The 23656-nt window shown below is 34.5% G+C and overlaps 1 protein-coding gene and 1 long non-coding RNA gene across 2 annotated transcripts; both read right to left on the bottom strand.

Annotated features, from left to right (window-relative positions):
- Positions 1–660: 660 nt before the first annotated feature.
- LOC118184870 (uncharacterized) lies at positions 661–22577 on the bottom strand. The gene is made up of 3 exons (XR_004757500.2): positions 22423–22577; positions 14649–14954; positions 661–794 (listed from the first exon to the last, which is right to left on the bottom strand). It is a non-coding gene; the product is annotated as an uncharacterized LOC118184870 (long non-coding RNA).
- Positions 18030–18383, bottom strand: LOC146995922 (protein GVQW3-like). Its single transcript, XM_085823015.1, has one exon. It carries the CDS (start codon positions 18381–18383, stop codon positions 18030–18032), a length of 354 nt encoding a protein of 117 aa, XP_085679141.1.
- Positions 22578–23656: the final 1079 nt, after the last annotated feature.

The raw sequence follows: 23656 nt of genomic DNA, 5'->3' as shown, positions 1-23656 counted from the left end.
AATTGTTGGACTGTTATGTCTACCATTTATTGTTTAGGCCAATATACCATTTCAGATATAATAATGTTTAACTGGTACTCAATGTGATCTGAGAAATATTTTGCGAGAAATGCTAGCATATTGAATAATGAAAATACTATATGTGTATATGTTCCTCGCATTCTGGAAAATTGGCAAATTTTGAACACATATAATCTTCCATCCGAACATGTGCGTTTCAAAGCCCGAATTATCGTTTATTTTTTATTTTGTGTGAATTTAATGAATTTTGATTCACAAACTGAAATGAATGTGTTAACTACACTATATTAGATGACTAACCTTGCAAGTAGTTAATATTTAAAAAATACACGTGAAATAAACATTAAATAGACCTCTAGTTTTTATATTATCATTTAAACTTCCTGAAAGAAGTGACAATGAAAGTCATTCAGAGCGCTGTTATATATTAAATTAGCTGTTTAATGCTAATAAGAACTTTACTTTATAGTGTGTGTCTTTTGTGTAAAATAATAAATTAAAATTATTTTCTCAAATTTTAGAAATCTTGCTTTTTTGCCTGAACTACACTGATCTGATTTACTCAGAACATTAATTTCCCTTTAAAATATTTCTAAATATTCTTTTGAATGTGTTTTGATATGTAACTTCATCAACAAATTTATAATTTTCAGTGAACCAAGAAATGGTGCTTTTATTTGTTAAGCTATAGATAATATTCCAGCCAACAGATGATGTGGAGACCATTATTCAAGAAGTTCCAACAAAATGGGATATTGTTGAAATTCAGAATCCTGTAAAAATGAACAAGTAAAATAAATAAACAAGTAAAATGTCAGCATAATTAAAGAAATTTTTTTTTAAATTCAGGAATATAGTTATATTGCTCATGCAATTTATATATTCTGTTACAAAAACATTGTAAGAACAAGGAGTATTCAGTTCGTGATTCAAGCTTGAGTGTGATGTAATATCTGTAGGAGGTAAACGTGAGGATATTGCATAATTTGTTATCTGATTTTCGAAGGACTTTTAAATGTTGTCAGTATGTAATGCAGAAAATATCAAAAACCGTTTGGTAAGTGAGTACTTAATTAAAAAAAAAAAAAAAAAAAGCACATTATATCATGCACTTATAGTTAGTCTTTGGTTTTGCAATACCTTGTAAGGTATATTTTGTTTTTATAACAGTTATTTTAAGTTTATGCTTCTTTCCTGACTTCATCTTACAACTTCCTACCAGACTACCAGAATGAGTTTTTAGAATCGCGTTAAATGCAAATGAGAAAGAGAATATTATTTAGTCAACTTCAACTGACTTCGCCAGAAAGAGTGAGGATTCCTGCATAGCATGCGTTTGCCTTTGGGTTACGTCTCTCTAAGCTATTATTACTGTTGGCCGTATTACGTGCCTTTTGATAGTTCGCTGGCTAATTTAATATTACGGGCCAATACTTTACAATTGTGTTAGCTTCGGTTAAAGCGTTCTAGCCCAAGTGGAGGCCTTGCTGTACGCCCTGAGAAAGGGGCCGAATGTTAATCTTATTTTGAATAAAACAAAGGGTTATTAATCCTTCTTGAGTTTACGTTTCTGTTCTTGGATTTAAGCAATTATTCGCTTATCAGTTCACTAGGTTTCTCGTTCAGAATAAAAGTGAGGAATTCTGTAGCCTACTTTATGCCATTGTCAGAAGGTAGGCAGCTGTGTTTAACAATGAAGAGTGTCCAAGGTTTAGTGACAATGTGACCATTGATATGTGTATTAAAACCAAGGAATATATGTTGGAAAATAAACACAAGCGTTTCCTCAATCTCAGGTTCAAAACCTAGAAATTTGCCGAGGAAATTTAGCGCCATTTTTTTTCTTTTTAAGGGAAGGGGGTATATTGCTTATTGATTATATGCCACATAATTCTATGATAACAAGTGTTTATTATTTTAACCCGTAAAGTCAACTGCAACGAGTCATAAAGGTAAAATATGGCAAGTGGGCAAGCTCAAGGCAAAATGTGGCAAATGGGCAAGTATTGTTTTGCATGAAAACGTTCCAGCACACAAAGCTCAGATTTCCAGACTACTTTTAAGCAGTGTTGAATTTCAGCTTGCCACAAACTCACACAGTATGTGTGTGATTCGCATGCTAAAAAGTAAAATACCTTCGTACTTTTTAAAAATAGATACGGATGGCTTTCTTTGTGTTATTCCATCAAGAAAATGGACCATGATGAAGATTTTTCGATTTCCCATGGTGAAAGGTCCGATGTACACTGCGGAAAACAAAAAAAAAAAAAAAAAAAAAAGGATAATTCTTTATTTCCTGTTCTACTGCGCCGATTGACGAAATTCAAATTCAAGGGTGGTGGAAGCTGCTGAAAAAATTCCAGAAATCGATCTCCAGCATTAAAAACAAGATGAAAAAGCCAAGCTGCAAGAAATCGTAAGTAAATTTTCTTCATTATTTTCTGATAAGCCAGGGAACACCCAGATAGTAACTCATTCTATTGAATTAAAATCAACTGAACCTTGTAAAGCGAAACCGTACAGGTACGATAAGGAGAAAGAGGCCATCATTGAGCACCACATACAAGAGATGTTAAAAAATAAAATTATAGCTCCCATAAATAGTTAATATGCGAGCTCTGTTGTGCTCTTCAGGAAAAAGAATAATTTGCCCCCTACAGATCCCAGAGCATATCGCTTTGCTATAGATTATAGAAAACTCAGTAGTTTAACTAAATTTCCGATTTACCCTTTACCGGTGATTGAGGAGATTATTAGGAAAATAAAATCTACAAAATTTATGACTACTCTCGATCTTACTTCAGACTATTTTCAAATAGCTATGAAACCTGAAGATGTAAATAAAATTGCCTTCATCACTAAAACAGGCACTTGTGCGTTTTTACGTATGCCTTTCGGACTTTGCAGGGCACCCTCAACTTTTCAACGTGCCATGGATATTATTTTACGTTGTGTCCTCGGGAAATCCATTTTAATTTATTTAGATGATATCATCATAACAAGCAATACTATTGACGAACATACAAAAGACCTCCACGAATTTTCTTATTATTGAAGGAAGTGGAATTAACCGTAAATGCATCAAAATGCAAGTTCGCAACCAAAGAGTTACGATATCTAAGGTACAAAATTTCAGCTAAAGGCATTGAGACTGAGTATTCCAAGATTAAAGCTATTAAAAATTACTCTCCGCCAAATACAGCAAAGAAGCTGTCATCTTTTCTTGGACTATACCCTTACTACCGTACGTTTATTCAAAACTTCGCTAACATTGTTGAACCTTTGCTAATGTTAAAACGGAAAAAAAGTCAAAAGTTTATGTGGACAGCTGATGCAAACACAGCTTTCGAACAATTGAAATCAGCTTTAATTAACGCACCGATATTAAAGTTCCCGGAGGGCGATGATAACTTGGAGTTTGCGGGTGACGCCTCAGATTATGCCGTGGGTGCGGTGTTAAAGCAAAATCAGCATCCCCTGGCATTTTTAGTAAAACTTTAAACATCACGTAACGTAATTATACCGCGACCGAACGAGAAACATTAGCAGTGTTAATGGCAGGTCAGAAGTTCCGGGTATATTTCGGAAAAGCGCCTGTCACTATATTCAGACCATGCGCCGTAGGTAGCTTATATTCGGAAAAGAATTTAACTCCTAGACTAATTAGATGGGCCTTACAAGTGTACAACTTAATAATTAAGCATGCTCCAGGCAAAGAGAATACCGTGGCCGACGCGCTATCAAAAATCAAGATAGATGACAATGGGGATCAAGTAAAATGTGCAGTTTTGACGTCTAACGTTTTAGATTCCCGAGAAACTATCACTTCTGAATTGATAAAGGATCCAGAATTCGATAATATCTATGCTTATTTAAAGGATCCAGATAATTTCGAACATCCATATCTTACCGCAATTAGAAATAGAGCCCAAAATTACGAGATTGTAGATAATTTGTTGTTTTATACCAAGTCTACGAATGAAAACTTCGAATATAGGCCAGTCATCCCAGCCGCACTACGGCTAAGCATTTTGCAAGAATTGCACGGCGCCCGGACCGCTGGCCACCTTGTGGTAAGGAAAACGATGCGTAGGGTACGCGAGGCGAAGTATTTTCCTCGACTACAGAAAGTAGTAACTGCCTATGTCAGGTCCTGTAAATTATGTCAGTTAATTAACGACGTTAATTATAGCCCGGCTGGGTACCTGAATAGTATTCGCGCGACGTTTCCTAATGAAATTCTTGGAATAGATTTTCTTGGCCCTTTTCCCCAAAGTGAGTTAAATAAAAATCGATATCTTTTAGTGATTGTTGACAATTTCTCTAAATAAACAGAAATAATTCCGCTAAAGCGAGCGTCGGCTAAATTAGTCGTAGATGCGATTTTGCATAGGTATATCTTAAAATACGGTGCACCGTTAAAAGTAATAAGTGATAATGGTAGGCAGTTTGTAAGTCAAATTTTCGAAGATTTATATAAAGGGCTTGACATAAGGCATATGAAAATGGTCCCTTATAGGCCACAATCTAACATCGCGGAAAGAGTGAATAAGAATATAGTTAAAATACTTAGAAGTTATGTTAAAAATTATCATAAGCGCTGGGATGGCTGCATCGACGAACTAGCATATGCTTTAAGAACTGCCAAACATGACACGACGGGAAAAACGCCCGCTGAATTATTTCTGGGTAGAAAGATTTTGACCCCATTCGATAAATTATTTTTCGTCCAAGAACGGGAGCCTGAATTTAAGCAGGCGAACATTCAAAAACTAATTGATGAAGCGTTAAAGAACTCGGATGTAGAAAGAGAGCGGTAAAAAGTATATTACGATAGTAAACGCAGCGAGGCAGATTTCAAAGGGGGGGTAAGGTTCTAAAAAGAAAATTCACCCTGTCTAGGGCTTCAGAAAATTTTGTATCTAAGTTTGCACACAAGTTTGAAGGTCCCTATATCATGCAACAGATCGTTGGGGCAGTAATTTATATTACTTCAGATTCATGTGAAAGAATAAAGACCAGTCCGGATCAATCAGGGGCGTAGCTAGAGGGCGGCAAGGGGGGCATCTGTCCCAGGGCGCAGAATCCAAGGGGCACCAAACTGATGTTACGACATTTTAGAATTAAATGTTTTCCATCCTTGGCAAGCAGTAGGGGGCGCGAAATCTTCGGTTGTCCCTGGCCGCTGAAAACCCTAGCTACGACTCTGGGATCAATTAAAGAAGTATTACGACAGAAAAGATTTTGATATTCTAAATAGATTTTTGCAGGCTTCCGAGACAGAAGAGGCAGCAGTAACAATAGCGCTTTCGGTCCCAGCAGCGTTTCCACCCCCTGAGAAAAAGAAAAGAACCGATGAGATCATAAGGCCGCAGACAACTCGAAGAGTTCCCCAAAAAAGAACGCCGCAACAGATGGAAGCTCCAACGAGCAAGAAATTTAAGAAAACAGATTCGTCCAGAAGAAAGGCCCCAGGCAGGAAGAAGAATAGCCGTGCCCGGACAAAGTCTCGCAGCAGACAACACCAGAATACAGCGAAGGCGCGGTTGATTGAAAGAACGACAACACCACCGCTGGGTAGAACAAAGATACCGGCCGTTGCTCAAAGCTCTCAACACGGCGCAAAGCAACCAAGAGTGTCCATGCAACAGTCGTCAACGACGTACGTTCCAAGAACCAACGTTACGGCCAACAAACTAAAAAAACCAGGAGCCACCACCATTCCACACTAAGAAACCTATGATTAGGGGAGAAAAAAAAAAAAGACCGAACTCAGCCACTGGAACGGAAGCAGAGAATGAAAATTGCCAGTTCTGCAGGAAGTGGATGATGGAGTACCAGTCAACAAAACACAAAGATAAGTGAATTTTCAATAAATCCTTCCTGTCTGTAAAATAACATGTTAATCTTTTAGTACGAAGTTTCATGCTCAAGTCAATTGTCTCTGTGGAGGACTAAAGTTAGTTCAGTTTATTTGGTGAAAGCACAAAGCTAAAATGTATCGTAGAAATGTAATGTTAATGCAAAGAACGAGTAGTTCAGGTTTTGTTTGTCGAAAGACTATTTATGTTAACACGCCAAAAGTTCTAGCCGGATACAAGCAACTTCGTATTAGTATTTGTTAATGAAAATTTGTTTTAGGTTCGCCCTTTTGGTGAGAAGAAAAATGTCAAGTAATTTTTTTCTCTCATTTTATTCTCTAGTATGCTATAAGTATGTGATTGCAAAATGTGAAAATATCTATTGTGCTAAGGTAAATATCTGAGTTTATAAATAAGTGCTAAGGCAAATGCATGTTTAAATTCTAAAGATATTAGAATAATTATGTAGTGCGAAAAGTTTCGAAATATGTTTAAAAGTTAATGTAGGAAAATATTGAAGTGTAAAAGTTAAATGCAAGAAAATCTTGAAGTGAGGAAATTTTAGTCAAATTAAATATTACGTTTACGAGCGATGGATAAATACTTGTGTCCCTTAAAAACCGCAATTTTCGGTAAACTTAAGAAAATTACATTAACGTCTAAAGAGTTAGAAACTCGATAAAAGGTTCAATGCTTGTAAATGTAAAGTGCTATTTAGTGTATGTTTAGAAATATGTATTCATAGGGGACTGGAAGGACAAGACTGATTGCCCTAATGATTAAGAACGATGGATTCTACAACGGAAAATTTAGATGAAAACAAATTATTTGTATTGTACTTAAATTAAAGTTTAGTTCTTGTATGTAAACGGGGCTCAGGGCTGTTTTTCTAGAATTTAACAGTTTGTAACAGGTCTTTAAGGACCTTTTTCCAAGTCTGCATCGGCAACTGTAGGGATTTTTATTTATTTTAACTAACTATTTGAAGTTTGAGTTTAGACCTTACCTGTAAGCTTTCCTTCTCCTAATTTTCAGTGCCAGAACAGTTAAATGTTGTAGCGCGTGGAAGGATATGCAAATTTTCTAATTTGAAGGAAGTAGTTAAAAGCCGAGTTTCGGTACGACAAAGAGAGAATTAGGCTCTAGCTGCCGTCTGTATGTTTGCTTATTGCTGATTCAAGTGGCTTAATTGCATTTATCTGCTGCCACTAGCTTCAAAGGGGGTTTAAGTTACGGGATCTCGCTGAGCCCTGTAGGCTAGTTTTATCACTTGTTAATATTTCAAATTTTAGTTTCAATTATCTGACTTTCAGTTACCGACCAAGCAGAGGCGAAGTTTGTTAGCGTCGAGTTGACGCATTGCAAAATTTAAAGAGTTAATAAAGGGTACTTTAACCCTTCTCCTGTGTAGTTTCCTGCTACTCCAGTATACACACAGAAGTTAACTCACTGTACTCTACATTTAAAAATACAAATTTTTAAATTAAATAATAAAAAAATCTGCGAATTATATTAGAATTAAACCTAAATTTCGAATTCTGGAAGAAGAAATCAAGTAAGTTTAATTAAAAAAAGAGAGATTAATAAATATACATCAAATTCAACGGAAGATATAGAATTGCCCGCCTCTTTTCTTTCCTGCAGTGTACATGTGCGTACAGAAACACAAAAGGGAAAAAACTGGGCTAAAAAAAGTTAACTTAAATTTTTTTATGGAAACAAAGGACCAAAAAGTTGTTAATGCAGAATGCTTGTTTACTGCCCTTTTAATTGAGCACAAACTTCTGCTGAATGCTTTCGATTATGCCGCAATTTTATTTAGAAAAATGCTTCCCAATTGCGAAATTACTAAGCAGTGTTCATGTGGGTGTACGATGAAAGATGGTTGGAGTTGTTAAAGTAATAAGCGTGAAAAATCAGCTGTTAATTACATTAAAACAGCTGTTAATTACATTAAAACTTCACTTTTCAGCTTTGTTCCGTTGAAAGCAGGAATACTGGTACAAAACTGTACACAGTTGTTATTGCTTTTTTGTAATTCTGTACTTAAAATTATTTTCACAAGCAGTGCGATAGCACACCTCCTCCACAAATGCACCATAAAATCTTTGCAGTTTGCCATCAACTACATGAAGTTAACATTGCATAAATAAATATAGACAAATAAACTTCCCCGGGCTGAATGGACTATATATTGAAATAATAAAAGTGTTGCCTTAAAATTATTCAGAGTTTTTAAAACTATTGTGGAATACGTATTTTTGTTATAGTCTTTTCCCCGGGACTTGGAAAATAGCAAAGCTGCCTTTAATACCAGAAAAACAACAGTTATAACTAATATGTCTTTTGTAAGTCCTTCGAAAAGTTTTAGACAAACTTATTTTCAACAGGTTAGAGTTTTTATTGAAAGCTAAAAATGTTTTATCTGATAGCCAATATGTTTTGCACCTCGGGGGCAGAGCATCGAAGATGTACTCTACCATGCTGTAAATTATGTAAGAATTAACTGAAAATAAGAACACGTGGTTGCACTCTTATTCGACGTGAGCGATACTTTTGACTCTATACTGTGGTCCTCTCTTCTTCATGAATTCTTTGATACTGGAATTTCGAAGGACATCTTCAGTATCACAAGACTACTTTACCAGAACATTAAATTGTTTAGATTCTGGAGGAAAGAATAATTACATACTCATGAAAATTTACAAAGGTTGCTCACAGGAGGCTTGCAGCGCTCCGCTGTTTTGGAATCTCATTGCATATAGTAATTAGTTAAAAATGAAATTAAATAAAATATCAAGTTTTTTTTTGGCTATGACGATGATCTGGTGGTCCTCAACAAAGGAAAGAATTGAAAAACTCTTTATTAAACTTAATACAAATTTGGAGGCATAGAAGATAAAAGAAGACTTAAAATTAAATATAAACAAAACCTGCAGAATTTGTTTTCCCCCAGGGTGGCGAGAATACAAGAAATTCTAGGTTAAAATACAAAGATCAGAACGTTAGTTTTAAGAAGGAAATAAAATATTTGGGTATCAAAACTGACAATAATCTCAACTTTATGTCTCATCTTGAAGAAATCCATAGTTAAACTGAGAAAATTCTGGCGTATTGTAGGAGAATGGTATTTAGAGATAGGCATGTTGTTTAAACATTCCACCCTGAGGGTTATAAGAACACGCTATGCCACCCTGAGGATTATATATGAAAATGCTTTTATTCCAACAATTATGAACTGCATAGAAGCATACAGTTGCTGCTCAGTGGAACTTTTGCGTCTCAAACAGAAATTGGATACTATCCAGAGCTTAACTATAACAGTCTTCAAGCAGATTATATATATATTGGCCGGTGTGCCTTCTCTCTCAGAACAATATTTATATTTTTACGATATATTTTTAATGAGAATAGGAAGAGTTCATTTTAAATTATATGATGGAAGAATTGTAACCCGCTGTGCTTTTTAAAAAATCGATATGAATAGAGACAATCTGTAACGTATCTGGAGAATCGTCCCCAGGTCGTAGAGTATGACTTTTCCATTGACGGGTCCGGAGTGGGGGAGAAACATCGGCTTTGCTCTTATAATTTACTTTCACAAACTCCTTACAGAAACTTTATTCGCATTGACAGAACCAGGTTTGAGCAATTTTTTCTCCTCGTTTGCGATAATAAATAGACCATTTTTTGTTGCAGTCATTTAGGTAAACCAACAACATCAAGGGTTACAATGTATTTCCATTTATCCCGTGCTAAATAAGTTTAGTTAAGTTTATCCCCTGCTAAATAAATTTCCATTCCTGCTAAATAGGTTTTCATTCAGGATTCTATAATTTGTTCTGCTGTAAGCCATATGTTTTCGGCACAAGTGGTGAACATTATGTCTTTAGCTTTTTTAAGGCGTAAATCTTGGTTAATTATTTTATTTGTTGATGCTACAGATGTATTTAAAAATTTTGCGATTGCTTTCGGCGTCGGCAGAATGAGAACTATATCTGCGATATCTTGAAAGAAAAATGAGAAAAGTCTGAGAAAAATAAAGATTACATGACACTTATGCAAATGACATAAAAATGAGAGTTTTAGTTACATAAACAACACAAGGTTTCTATCAAGAAAAAAGTCTTAACAGCAGTAAGCCAACAGTGAGAATTCTGCTTTAGATTTTGTATGTGATGTGACTGTGATTCATGTATTTTTCTGTTCCCTTTATATTATCTTCTTTTATTATTATTTTATATTGTTTCTTTTATTATCATTTCATATTATGAAGTCAATTATAAGTTTTAAAAATATCTTAGTTTATTTAGTTTATTCTGATTTCGAACATAAGAGAAAACTTTGAGTTTGAATATTCTAGGCCTATAGTATTTATTATTTTTTTTTAGTTTCGTTACGTAACTGCTTTAGTTACTGAGGTCTGAAGCTTTGGATTAGAGAAGCTTTAATAACATATAATTAGTTTCTTGTACGCATTGTTTTTTTTTGGGGGGGGGGACACGGCTGAGCTGCTGGATGTTATCGTTTGTGCTTACTACTTGGAGAACCTAGTTTTGGTCTTCCAGGAGCACAAAATACAGTTTGTTTACTATTCAAAATTAATTCCAATTTGCTCCAAGCTGCTTTAATTCATTAAACTATCAGTACATATGTTAATTATGTTCCTGTTTTTAAATAATTCTTTATCCATTTGAAGGAAAAATGAAGGGAAGAAACCTCCGCTTGAAAAATTGAATTATAAAAATTTAACTTATATTTCTTAGTAATAGGCCCACGTAATGATCACATGGATGGCTGATCCCTACGTAGTACATAGTACTCACGGAGGATATCTATGTCAACAAACTCACCTACCCGGGTCGGGAAAACAAAATACAACAGAGAACACTCCTGCAGAATTATTTTTGGACAGAAAGTTCTATAACCTTTTTCTTTCTTTCTTTCTTTCTTTTTTTTTCTTTTTTTTTTTTTTTTTTTTTTTCTTTGGTAGTAATTTTAAATGACAGAAAAGTATTCAGAGGATAGTCGATAAGGCAACAAATCAGATAAAGCCCGCATCAAGCAGAGTTTTATTGCGATAAGGAAAACGCCTAAGGAAAATTCTAAAGTCTTGGCTGAAGTGTTTAAATTTAAGCATTCATTAACTTTCGCAGAGCAGGCCAAGTTTTATCCCAAATTTGAAGGTCATTTTTTAGTTATATCAGAAGGAAAGACAGTTCCGTAGTCACGGCAAATTTCGATCAGTTTAGCCCTTATATGAAGGGGCGGACATTAATATGCCGTAAATAATGGAAGATTTAACAACAGTCTCTGAAGAAACTCATCCAAACCCATCTCGGATGAATTAGGCCAGTGACGGGGTAGACAGAACAACGCGTGCAACTTGGTCAGTAGAGAACGTGTCATGGAAGAAAAAACAGTCCGGCGTAATTGGAACTCCAAAGCGGTCTAGGAATAAACAAACGCCGAAGGGAAACATTACTGGTATAGCGGAAAGATAGTCCGGAGACCCACGAGTACAAGAAAGAGAACAGAGGAAAAGAAAGCGCAGCGTTCGGTTTCAATATCAGTATAGTGCCCGGAAACAAGCCGCCAAGCCATTCCCAAAAGCAGGATAATTGTAGAAGATCAACGAGATTCCGCAATTAGCTGCGCCAGGAATGGAAAAAGCGATTAGGTCAACCTGGCGATGAGGAAATTCTAGGAAGATCCAAAAGATTCCGCGATAAGCTGCGCGAGAAGATGTAAAGCAACAAGCCAACAGTCCCAGATAGCTTTCTGGAAGAAATAACAGGGACAGTAGAATGCCAAATCTGAACCAACAGACTGCGCGAGCAAGAAAGAAGGAGGGAAAAAAAACCTTCCGAAGATGAACATGACGAGCATGAGCGAAGTTGGCAGCCAAAGCACTTAATTAACAAGCTGCTGTAGCTGACCTGAGACTAGTTTGTAGCTAAACGAATGACTCAAAAGCAAACTAAAGAATAGTAGAAATTTATCTATTTCTGTTCAAGTGAAACTGGAATTGCTCCAAGCTGCTTTCCATTGCTGCCAAAATGCTCAAGCTGATAGCGCATGTTTACTAGTGAAGATTTTTAAATTTTAAGTAGTAACTGGAATGTCTTTTTTTTTACGAACTTGCTCTGTAAAATGTGTTCTGTAAAATTTATTTATGTTGCCTGGTTTATAGACATCTTAATGCAGTGGCGGGGGCATTAAGATGTCTAGAACACCGACTTCGTGAATTTAATTTCTCCTAAATTGAAATTGATGAGCTAATTTCCCTTACTCAACTGTGAAACAAACGCATTTTGTTTTCCAAAATAAGTATTACAACCAAACAAAAAGATCAGCCATGGGAAGCTCTCTTAGTCCCATCCTGGATGATATCTACATGCATTATTATGAATCAAAATTATTTGAAGCTCCAAACTTCCCCGTATGGTTCCGCTACGTATTGCCTTCCACCACACTTCAAATCATGTCATTCGACTAAACAGAAGCTAGCTTCATTTTAGTCCTTTGTTTTCCGTGCACTTCAAGGGGTCTTCTCCAAACTGGCTCTTGATCAATTATTTAAAAGCAGTTGCTATTGACAGGAGCTTTTCATCCAACAGTATTAATCAAGCAGTTAAAAAATTCTCATCTCAGTACACCAAAAAACACGCACTACTTTTAGAAAATTATAAGAATTCTGTCGTCATCCCTTTCTGTCCATCAAATTAGCTGTAAAATTGCACGTATTACACAGAAACTTAACTTTCGGGTCGTTTATTCTCCTATCAATAAAATTCCCAGTTCCATACTTAAGGACCCCATTCCTGATATGAATTCCTGGGTTTATTTACAGGATTCTTTGCCAGTGTGGTTTAATTTACATTGGTCATACTAAGAGAGCCTTAAAATTTTGCGTTAAAGAACATGAAACATATATTAGGAAAAACAGAAGTCCTCTGTTGCCCAGCACTGTTGGTCCGAAAAATCACACTTTCCATTTTTCTGCAGCCAAAATTATTCAAGAAACGTCTTCCATTAGTGAATTAGATTTTCTACAGGCGTTTCACATTCAAAAAAAAATCTTTCTGTTCTAGTTAACGACCCTAATTCCAATCCATCTTTACATTCAGCCTTTAAGAAAATTATGTTTTAGTTTTCTTGTTTCATCAATAGATGGCGCCAGTAGCTTAAATCCTGTCCAGCTGTTCTTATCTTATCTTATCTTTTCACCAAATTCTATCTCGTTCATTTGCACTTTGGCAGTTGAGGATGATGACTCGGTAAAACCACCGAAGCTAGTCCTGGAAAATTTGCAAATATTATGTTGATTTTTGTTGTTTGACTTCTAAATTAATCTTTGTTCGGAGTGTTATTTTAACCTAAATTAGATCTTATGATATAAAGAAAGAAAAAAAATATTAGATATAAAAGCTTCATAAAAGATTTGGCTCCATCTGAGTAGTAGAATTGTAAAATTGTCTACCTTTGTCATTACGACCCTTGCTTTAAAATTATTTAAATTTTGGTGGCAGAGACTGTAGGATTTTTAGTTAAAATAAATTGCTTCAAGTTATCTGTTGGATTATGGGTAAAATAATAATACAAATGATTAATAACTTCAAATAAATATTTATAAAGATGTATAAAATTCAGTAAATCTTTAATTTTATCACATTAAATTAATCAGGAAGTTGTTTCCAAATGCTTAAGAACAATGAATAATTTTCCTTTGTGATGTACATGTTAAGAATTATTACTTTACTCTTTATGAAATTTATATTTTTATATGTCAGTAGCCTATTCTATTATCTAATGATTTGTCAACTAATGAAATATTAAAATTATATAAAATGTATTTTTTTTTTGACACGGGAATCATGAATGACTTATTTGTAGGATTTTATATTCACTAGCCAGTTATTATGAGCTAGGGTGCAAACTAATTGTGTACTTGAGTCGAGGATTTCAATGTTTTAGAGCTTCTGATAGCCTGGCATTGCAGTTACATACTACAGCTAGCTCTCCAAAGTTGTTCCGGCTTCAAAATCTTACTAGCCGACGTTTAAAATAAGTGCTATTAATTAATTATCTTGAGCCAGCTTAAGTAGTCTATGGTTTGTTTGTTTGCGTATATGAAGCAGGACAACCACTTGATGCCAAATGGCCCTATGGGCTTAATTAGGCTGTTCCAGGAGTAGTCTATTGTGCGCGCATAGGTAGTGTCAGACTAAGTTAACTACATTTTAATTTAATTTTATCTTATGTTAATTTGAATGCTTGCAATTAGCGGAGGTTCATCAGTCGCACAAGTATGGTGCCTTCTGTTCATTTAAGAGTTGTATAAAAAGGTTAATTTAACCTTGTGAAGACTTGATCACTTGTTTCAGACTTAAGTGATAACTCAATTCCAATCTTATAGGGGTTATGGGACACTGATACTAGCTTGTAGATACAGCATAATCTTACAAATTGATGTTTTCATCAAGTATGTTGCTTAATAGTAAAAGTCTAAAAGTACAAGCTCAGAATGATGTAATAAGTCAAATTTCTTCTTGAATAGTGAGCGGGGAGAATAGAAAAAGTGGTACGGAAGAGTAAAGGGGATTTTGTGACTGAAAAATGGCAATTTTAAATTGATGTGCTGGTCTTCAAGACACCAAGAAAGAGTATCTTTAACGAAATATAGTACAAATTTGAATTTGTTTCATACTTAAATAAGAAAAAGAAGATAATTACCCTAAAGAAATAAAATAAGAAAATAATTACCTTATGATTAACGAGTCTACTTTTTTCCCATGCCTCCTCCCATGCTGAAACCGAATCTGCCACCAGCCATTCCTCCGTTGCCTGCACTTCCTCCCATTGGCATAGGCATAGGTGCACCTGCCTGTGGCATCATACCACCTGGAGACATTCCACTTGATGACGCTCCACCTTGCGATATGCCATTCTGTGCCATTCGTGTTTGGGATTTTCGTTTGCTGTGAGCATGTTGAGCATTGGATTCAGGGTAGAATGCCGCTAAACAGACTATCACCAAGATGATACTCAAAGCAAAACTCTTCATGGTTTCTTTAAATTAAAAAAAAAAAAATAAAAAATAAAATAAATCTTTAGTAATTGTAGAGTGAATACACCGTAACGAAGACGAAAGATAAGGAATAAAACTTTAAATATTAAAAATAACACATTGTGCATTAGAAATTTGTTCACAGTTCAATTTTTTATTAACACCAAGGTGATTTTGTTTTCCATTTGCGATAACATTCTTTAAATTAAAAAAAAAATTAAATCTTTAGTAATTGTAGAGTGAATACACCGTAACGAAGACGAAAGATAAGGAATAAAACTTTAAATATTAAAAATAACACATTGTGCATTAGAAATTTGTTCACAGCTCAATTTTTTATTAACACCAAGGTGATTTTGTTTTCCATTTGCGATAAAATTCTGTACGTCGTAAATAGACTTAGTTGCAAGTCGACGATGCATAAGATCTTTCATTTAGCTTCGTCATTATAAGCATAAAACTGTATTTCTCATCAGCATAACAAAGAATCATATTAAAAGTTATTTAATCTGTATACTATTTTGTAACAAATGTGATTTTATACCATGAGTACCGTAAATAAGGTGTCCGCCGATAACATCGCGGCAAAAACATCGCGGACGAAAACGTCGTGGAGAAAACAACGCAATGCGAAAACGTCGTGCTACAAAACATCGTGGGAGAAAACATCGCAAAGAGAAAACATCGCAGTTCTAAAACATCGCGGTACAAAATATCGTCGTCGAAAATAAAGCAGTTCAAAAACTTCGCAGTTTAAAAACATCGTCGTCGAAAATATCGTGGTAAAAAATAAAGTATCTACAAATCATCGCATGACGATAACATCGCAGATATGCTTTTTTCAGGTTTTAATAATTGTAAATGGATATTCACATAATGATTTGTGAGCGCAAGGTGTAAAGAAGGATAATTTTTACTTTCACATTTTTTTTATTAACTAATAAATTTTTGCTGAAAAAGTAAGAAGGAAACTTAAGCATAGAAAACTAAATGCAACTTATAGATTATACTTTTCATGAAAAATTACCAGTGAAAACTTTACAAAAAATGATTTATTAATGGCCTTTGTTAGTTAACTATGTCGGTTTAAAATTCTATTCAATGCTATAAGTTGCATTAATTTTCTATGCTTAAGTTTCTTTTTTATTTTCTCAGCAAAAATTTATTGATTAATAAAAAATATGAAAGTAAAAATTATCCTTCTTTCCATCTTGTGCTCACAAATCATTACGGGAATATCCATGTATAGTTATTAAAACCTGAAAAAGCATGTTTGCGATGTTATTGTCATGCGATAATTTGTAGATACTTTATTTTTTACCACGATATTTTCGACGACGATTTTTTTAAACTGCGAAGTTTTTGAAGCGCTTTATTTTCGACGATGATGTTTTGTACCACGATGTTTTCTCTTTGCGATGTTTTCTCCCACGATGTTTTGTAGCACGACGTTTTCGCCTTGCGTTGTTTTCTCCGCGACGTTTTCGTCTGCGATGTTTTCGGCTGTAACCGTAAATAAAATAAGTTTCTGACAACTGGTAAAAAGTCTATTGGGAAATTTCTAATTCTTATGTAAATCTTTGTCCGTATATAAAATGAGATAGTGCCATTTCAGTATATTTTCAAAATGATAATTCAGATAATGATAACAAAAATTCCCATCGCTACCCACACTTTTTTTCGACTATTTTTCGTTATTTGCTTCACATTACGATGGCTAGTTTTGTTTCTATCTACATTTGTATATTTTAGTGTTACAAAAATCTCAGTATGTCCGCCACAAATGTAATAGTATAAAATTCTGTCATATTTGATCAACATTAAAATATATTTTTATTGCTCCTAACAGCGCACATCCTTTTCTACAATTTCTTAATTCATTTCATGTTTCAACTTACATACAAGTTTAGTATACGAGTCTCTTGCGTCAACAGCCGCCTAAAATAATTATTATAAAAGAGAAAAATTATACAATAGTTTTAATGTGTTCAACTAGTGTAATTCCGCATGTCCAGGTAGTAATTATAATAGAGATTAAAATCTGCGTTTATAAAATCTTAAATCGCTTAATTTGTTAAACAGTAGCAGAAAGATTAAATTTAAAAGAAAAAAATATCTTACGCTTGGGAGAATGGGAACACAGTGACAAGTGGAAGATGAAAATATACGAGGGGTGATCCAAGATAAAGTTTACAAGGCAAATGAAAAAGTATTTATTAACAATAGAAACAAGATACAAATGGGAATCAAGAGACACATCTGGCCTTCACTTTTCCATATAATCGCCAAACCTGTTTAGGCATTTGTCAGAACGTTCGACCAACTTGTTTATCCCGTCTTGGTAGTAATCAGGGCCCTGCTCATTGAGCCATTTCTCGGCAGCTGTTTTCACTGCATCGTCTGAGGTGAACCGTGTTCCGGATAAGTATAGCTTCAACGACGGAAAAATGAAATAGTCACTTGGAACCAAATCGGGGCTGTATGGGGGGTGATTCCAGACGTCCCACTTGAACCTTTGCAGCAATTCCTGAGTCTGGCGAGCTGTATGGGGCCTGGCATTGTCCTGCAGAAGAATGACGCCTTTGCTCAGTAATCCAGGCCGTTTGCGTCGGATGACTTTACGCAATTTCGTTAAGGTGGCACAATAACGATCGGCCTTAATGGTATGGCCACACTCCAAATACTCGATTAGGATAACACCAGTCGTATCCCAGAAAACGGTTGCCATCACTTTACCGGCAGAGGGTTAAACAGTTGACCTTAAACTTCTTCCTCGTCGGTGATCCAGCGTGTTTCCACTCCATCGTGGCTCTTTTGGATGTGGGGGTGAAGTGATGAAGCCATGTTTCATCACCGGTAACGATGCGATCAGTGAAGTGTTGGCCGTCTGAATGATATCGCTGAAGAAATGTGAGGCTGCACATCATTCGAGTGGCCTTATGCTCTGCGGACAACACACGTGGAACCCAGCGGGCACAAACTTTGGAATATCGCAACTCATCGGTTGCGATATTCCAAACATCATCGCTGAACATTACCTTAACTCAGGTGCAACTCTGAGGCAATCTCACGCACGGTTACTCGGTTACGATACGCTGAACGTTACCATAACTCATGTCCAACTCTGAGGCAATCTTACGCACGGTTACTCGTCGATCCCTTTGGATGATTTCTTCAAGACGTGCCGTGTTGATATCCGTCCTTGAAGAACTTGGACGGCCGCTCGCTTCCATATTGCGGTTTTCCACATGCTCCCTGCCCGCTTGATAAGAACGACACCATTTCGCTACCTCTTGTCTACGCATTGCTTTGTCCCCGTATACCTCAACGATTTGTCTGTGAATTTCGGATGCGGCCACATTCTTGGCCCATAAAAATCGAATTACGTCTCGCACCTCTATGCGAGACCACTTTTCTAGACGTCGTGCCATTACTGTCGCTCTTGAGTGTCTGCGTACTGACGCTACTTACTCGTAGAACCACTGTAGGACAACTAGCGACATCTGTCAACCACCCTGGGTGGAAATATTCGCTCCACAATTATTACGTTTCAAATGCTTCTGCTTGTAAACTTTTTTTTTGGATCAACCTACGTATTATTTCGAGCACCGGTAAAACATTACTGTTAAATTGCTAAGTTTTCTAATTAAATTTGAAACGTTTATATGTTCCACTTTACCGAGTTGCAATATATATCCGAGTCGCCCAGTTTTCCGACTAGATTAAAAATAATAAATATCTTACGCTTTGCCTAGTGACAATGTGCCTTTAAGTCACTGAGTTGTTAATTAAAAACTCATTAAATTCGCACAAAATGTGAAATAAAGTTAAAACAAAATTGTCAAAATCAAAATTCAGGCTTCAAGATACACGTCCGCATGAAGGACTAAGAGTATTAAAAATTTGGTGGCTCTAAGCGCCGCCGATCCCCCCCCCCCCAGTGAAAGGAACTTATGTCCATACAGATTTTTCCTTATTTAATAATAGAGATGGATATACAAAATATGAACATTTTAAATAAAATTACTGGGAAAAATACCCCCTTCCACACACACACGTTAAAGGGAAGATACACTTTTATTGGAATTGCAAGTTTTCAACTGCCCAAACGAAAAAGTAGTTAGTGACTTTGATTGCCGTACCGAAGGACCCGGGATCGAATCCCAGAGAAGGTATGAATGTAATTTACCCTTCCCTTCATAGGAGGTAACGGTGGCCCACCTATTAGGTGCCTTCACAATAAAGTGACCATCGATTCCGGTCTTAGGAGTGTTAACGCCTATAAATGGCTAGAGTCCGCCATTTTGGGGAAAAAGTTTTCAACGTGTACAACGTCTCAAGATACATTTAGCTCTCGAAGCTTTGAAGTTTTCTGGCCACTGCGATCCACCGACCTCACTTCGATGAATTTATAGTTTGGGGGTTATCTGTAATTTAAGGTGTGCACGTCAAATCCATGAGATCTGCCAAAATTGAAAGATGCCATAAAACATATTGTTGTTATACATATTGCTCTTGATATGTTATATCTCATATGTTCTGTTACATCTTGATATATTATTGCTCTTGATATGTTACATGTACACTGCATGTTTAAAATACTCTGTATATAAAATAATCAAGCGTAATGGTTTGTTTCGAAATTTATATGTTATACCTCATATGTTCTGTTACATCTTGATATATTATTGCTCTTGATATGTTACATGTACACTGCATGTTTAAAATACTCTGTATATAAAATAATCAAGCGTAATGGTTTGTTTCGAAACAAATTAGAATGTAGTATTTTTTCCTGATAAAGATTCGTTTGTGTTTTAACATTGAAACAATAAATATGACATACAGTTATGTAAAGGTAATTAATGCATATAAAATAAATTAAATATTTGAATCCACGAGCTTCTGTTAGTGAAAACACTTTACACATTTTTTTAAACTTATATAAAAAAAAGTACTCACAAGTTATATAATGTATGAAGAATGCGTTAGAAATATATTTTTATGAATTACAACATTGAAAATACTCATAAATTTATCAATTAGATAAATTATTCATAAATTTATCAATTAGATAAATTATGAAGTCATTGCATTTTAGATCTCATCAATCGGAATTATTATTATAAAATGGATTCCTATGCCAAATGAAGGATTCTGTATCGAGGTACAGTCTGTTCTCGATTAGCTGCAAGCAGATTAACTAGGCGCAAATTATTGATGCCTTGTCTTAAAAAAAATATATATATAAATAAAAGAAAGATTTTATATTACTTCCAAAGGGCCGTGTTTTTCCTTCACACACACATACACGTTTCGAGAGCATTTCAGCCAATGTCCCTTTGGGCTAAAAATATTTAAAAACAGCATATCTTTAAATTTTCGGATAGACAGACTCGCGCGCTGGAGATAATTTTTTTTTCATACAGTGTTACCATTGTTTGCTTTCAAATCGTTGAGTTTGTTAATCAAAAATACGTTAAAGTTGTACAAAATATGAAATAGACAATAAAACAAATTCGAAAATAAAAATTCGGGTTTACAGATGCCCATATTCGGGTGAAGGATTACATTGTTCAAACTTTGATGGTTCTAGATACCGTTGTGTTTTCACATTGCGAGAAACATACATACGTTTTATGTAGATTCTTCGTTACTTAATTTTTTTTTTTTTTAAAATATAATACAGGGCGATAATATTTGGTGGCGACCATTTTGACAAGTGAAGCGAACATTTATAGTGAACCGTCCCAAAATGCCATTTTGAGAATAACTGCCCTTCTGGGCTGAAAAAAGGAGGGGCGGGGGACTGAAAGTTTTCAGATTTTATATTATGCCCAAAGAGGCGGGTTTTTTTTAATTATTATTATTATTTTTTAAATATATATATATATATATATAACGGAGGATTCAAAACGGGATTTGAAAAGTGATACAGACATTCAAAATCATTCGACGCAAAATAGCGTTAGACAATGTAACGTCTTTACGTTGCTACTTTACCAACATAATACCAGTAAGAAATGTAAAGAAACCTCGGGCATAAAAATAACTGTGCTTGTAGATGAACGAATGTTAATGTTAATGAAACATTTCGAAATCGTTGAATTTGTTAATCAAAAATTCGTTAAAGTTTTACAAAATATGAAATAGATAACAAAACAAATTCGAAATTTGGGCTTCCAGATGCCCATCTTCGAGTGGAAGACTACGTTATTCAAAATTTGATGTCGTTAGGTACCATTGTTTTATCACATTGCGAGAAACATACCTCCATTCATACAGAATTTCTTTAAATATAATGCACGGATCTAATATTTGGTAGCAACAATTGGAAAAGTGATTAAGACTTTTATTGTGAACCAACGCAAAATGCCAAAACGAAATAAATAACCCTTTTGGGCTAGCGCCCATTTAAGATAAAAAAGAAAAAGGAAAAAGAATAGAGGAAAGGAAAAAAATATATTTATTGTTAAATTGGATATAAACGTTGCAATCACAAACCGTGAATGCAAATGTAAAACAGAACTATCTACAAAAATTATAAAGTGAAAAGAAAACTGCGTAGGATAGCAGTAATAGCAGATTAAGTCATTATCATTTGTATGTTAATTTCTTCATTTCTAAAGATGTTTACTTTCCTTTTATTTGCAATGTGTTCCCCTGCCCGAATGCTAGTTTAAAATTTACATAATGAAGTGGACCCCATGGACCTTATAAGAGATATTTATATTTCTTATAAGCTATTATAAGCTATATCATTAACTCTGTTTTCAGAAACATTTTTTAGCGGGATTGAAATTTTTAAAGTGATATTTTATGTTACATCACCATGCATCATTTTATCATTTACGTGACTTGTAACGTAAAACGTAAATCAAATTGGTCAAAACGTGAAACTCTATTTTTTTTTTTTTTTTTTTTTTTTTTTTTTAAGAAGCCTTAGTATAATCAGTTCTTAAACTTTCTGAACTTGGCAAAAACCATATCATCTTTAATTTACTTTTGAGTTTAATTAACCTGTTATTGATTAACAGACGAAGCGATTTAAAATTTATAAATTTTTATACTTGAAAGTTATTTTAATTCTAGCTTTAGCACTAAAAATTTTAGCGCTAATGTCAACACTTAGCTTAAGAACTATAACACTTAGCTTAACACTATAGCTTAAGAAATGGCAAACAAATACACAAACTCAATGATAAGTTCCGATTTGGAGATACGAAAGAGATTCTGAGGCCCTTGCCTCTCTGAAGAAGATCTATGGAATGAATTGTGAACTATGAACTATTCAAGACATAGCTGGCCAGTTATTTCTCTACATTGTTTGCAACACATATTTGCCTGAAATGCCAATATTTTTTATTTTGACCAATAGCACGAAATTTCCTTACTGAAAACAGAAAATACCTCTTCGAGTTGTTTAAAAGACGTTATCAACTATTCCTACAACCTCAAAATTCCACTTACCTTATAAAATGATATGCAATCACTGCACACACTAGTGTTCTTTGTGAATATTTAGAAACTATAACTGTGTCCATAACATTCACCAGGGAGTATATATACACATTCAGAAACAGTTGTTCCATAAGCACGAACAAATAATTTGATTGTTGTAGTATTGAATTACGACAAAACCGTTTTAAAGAGAGACGGCTTTTATCGTCGTCATCGGACACAATCATGATATACACAAACATTACGATAAAAATTTCGGCGGTATTCTTGGTTATGATTGTTGTTATGAAATACGAGTCTTTATTCTGGAAGAATGTTTGCGAAGATTTAAGAGCAAAAAATTACAGCTCATAAATGGTGTAACGACAATCCTAAAACTATAGGTGTATCAAAATAAACAGGATGTTTTGACGTTTTTATATGTTTATTATATCCATTGTTTCGGATACGAGAATAATCGAACAGGACGTCTTGGGTGTAACTTTTTAACTGATACCTTCTTCTATTACTGCACAAATTTCAGCCACTTTAATTACACCAGAACTCCAATTATACGAGTCATTTGGAATTATAATAACTCGGACAACTGAAAAATAAGATGAAAAGGGAGGCCAGAGCCATTTTAAATTAATAACGACAGATATGAAGACATAATCACCAAATCGTAACAGACATAGTAAAATTTATACGGCAAGTATAATTTTAAGCCTCCTTTAATACAACTTATTGAGTTTTATATACAAAGAAAAATTTAAGTCACGTGGTTTTAATTGGCAAATTCACTATTAATATATATATATACATTGTACTTTATTGCATTGTACAATAAAGTACATATTATTGTACTTTATTGTATATATATTGCATTATATCTTCATGTACATTCCCTTTTCGTATTATATATATTTTAATTTTCAATTTTGTTATTTTATTTGTTTTTGCAAAGATTGCATTCTTAATTTTCTAATGTTTATTTCAATTACTTTGAGTTATATTTCATAATTCAATTTCCAATGTTTAATTTTTTACAAATAGATTTGAATTAAAATGCATAAAGACGAGGGTGTCGGGGGACAATTACTCAAGTAATTTATCAATTTTACTGCATGAACTGCTTTTCATTCAAAATTGTATTAGCGAAAATCCTTAATCAGAATGTGTTCTATCGTGCTCTTCATTGGTTCTGGATCCCTTCACTTCTCGAAAATATTTAGCCTAACTTAATTTGCCAGTTTGGCATAAC

Source organism: Stegodyphus dumicola, chromosome 8, assembly GCF_044657685.1.
Source record: "Stegodyphus dumicola isolate Sdum_Otavi_A_Nest chromosome 8, ASM4465768v1".
NCBI lineage: Eukaryota > Metazoa > Arthropoda > Arachnida > Araneae > Eresidae > Stegodyphus > Stegodyphus dumicola.
Note: the sequence above shows the minus strand (reverse complement) of the source record. Positions and strands in the feature narration are given on the sequence as shown.

Bases quoted from the DNA above. Each gene is read 5' to 3' on its own strand.
- LOC146995922 (XM_085823015.1), bottom strand. From the start codon at position 18,383: ATGGCACGACGTCTAGAAAAGTGGTCTCGCATAGAGGTGCGAGACGTA.